The 1,514-nt window shown below is 42.9% G+C and overlaps 1 protein-coding gene across 1 annotated transcript in view; it reads right to left on the bottom strand.

The window, feature by feature from the left end:
- CHD6 (chromodomain helicase DNA binding protein 6) overlaps positions 1–1,514 on the bottom strand; it is a 60,506-nt gene that overhangs the window by 7,449 nt on the left and 51,543 nt on the right. Inside the window, exon 33 of the mRNA XM_018570659.1 lies at positions 448–894. Within this exon, the coding sequence (XP_018426161.1) occupies positions 448–894 (447 nt within the window). The remainder of the gene's footprint in view (positions 1–447; positions 895–1,514) is intronic.

The raw sequence follows: 1,514 nt of genomic DNA, 5'->3' as shown, positions 1-1,514 counted from the left end.
AAAAAAAAAAAGCCCTTGACGACTTATCAATTTATAGTAACTGTAATCGATGGCCCTAGAATTATTCTATGATGTGTGAGGCTATACCCAATGTGTGGAATTGGAGTTTACATATGCACCAGCATCCTTGGTGCGTGTGTTTTTAGACGTGTGCATGCATGGAAGAAGCAAGCATCCTTTAAAATGTTTACAATGGTTGTATGCATAATGGGGGAAAAACAGATCAGATGCATCTGTGTAAATTATATATATATATACACACACATATATATACATATATATATATATATAACTGAAATAAAACTGACCCACAAACCATTATAGTTTGTTTAATAAATAAGTCCATTTAAAGCAAATTATTCATCATATGTAGAGTGTAGTACAGTATATACTTCCTATATACTGCTAGCACAAAGCACATACTTTCATGCCGGCATGTTGTCTTACCACAATTCCTGCATGCATTCCCCTGTCCTTTAGGAACACCAGGTCCATCCCTTCAACATTTTTTCTTCTTCCTCGTCTCCTCCGGAGGGCAGACTCCTCTCTGCGCAGGCTTCCGTTTACGATCTGCCCCGTCACAGGGTGGATGAGACCAGCCTGCAGGATTCCTGACAAGTCCATTCCCAGAGAACTCTGCAGGCCGCCTATCCCAGCCATCTTGGGCGTACTGCTGTTGATGGAGTAGGCTGAGCTGCTGGCCGCAGATTGTTCTCTGCAGAGCTCCATGGCAGTCTCTCTCCAGCCGTTAATAGCTGCAGAACTCCTCCCATGGGAAGGCGTGAGATGCTGGACAACGCGGGGTTTAACGTCTGACCGCTCATTGTCAAACTCAAATGGTCTTCTAGGCTTACGCTCATCGTTGGGAAATGCTGGAGGAGCAGTTATTGCCTCCTGCAATAGTAAAGAAGAATATATTAAAGCGGACCTTTACACTCAAAAATCAAATTCTACCAATGCATTCCTCTATGTATGATGATTAATAATATAGACATGTCAGGTGTAAAATGCTGGGATGGTGAAATACTTACACCTGCAGAGCATTCACTTCCTGCTTTGAAAGGGCAAATGACTTCAGTTTGGCACGCACTTTGGAAAGGTTGTGTCTCAAAAGCAGAAAATACAGATGGCGTAGAAGTGCCAGGAAGATGGAGACATGCAAGTAGGCATCCCTGACTTCCAGAGGTCAGAAGATCTCCAGAATAGAGGGAAGTAATGACCGACCTGGCGAATTCCATGCATCATTTTTGTACCCGGTGACAGAAGATAAGAACCATTAGCTCCAGTATGGTCACAATTACATGGAGGAGAAGCAGTTTCACAGTGCTAGCAACATTACAGGCCAGCCCCACATCTTCTTTGTGGAAATATCTGGTTACGGTACCCCAAGGCTCTGCCAAGGAATCAACTGATCCAAAAAGCTGCAAAAATAGGAGCTGCAGTGGCTATGTAGCTAGAAATCTTCCTAGAAGAGTCTTGGCAAAAATGCCAGAAAAAAAAAAAAAAAGGATAGT

Source organism: Nanorana parkeri, unplaced genomic scaffold (assembly GCF_000935625.1).
Source record: "Nanorana parkeri isolate BGI_ZX_2015 unplaced genomic scaffold, ASM93562v1 scaffold1568, whole genome shotgun sequence".
NCBI classification, from domain to species: Eukaryota; Metazoa; Chordata; class Amphibia; order Anura; family Dicroglossidae; genus Nanorana; species Nanorana parkeri.
Note: the sequence above shows the minus strand (reverse complement) of the source record. Positions and strands in the feature narration are given on the sequence as shown.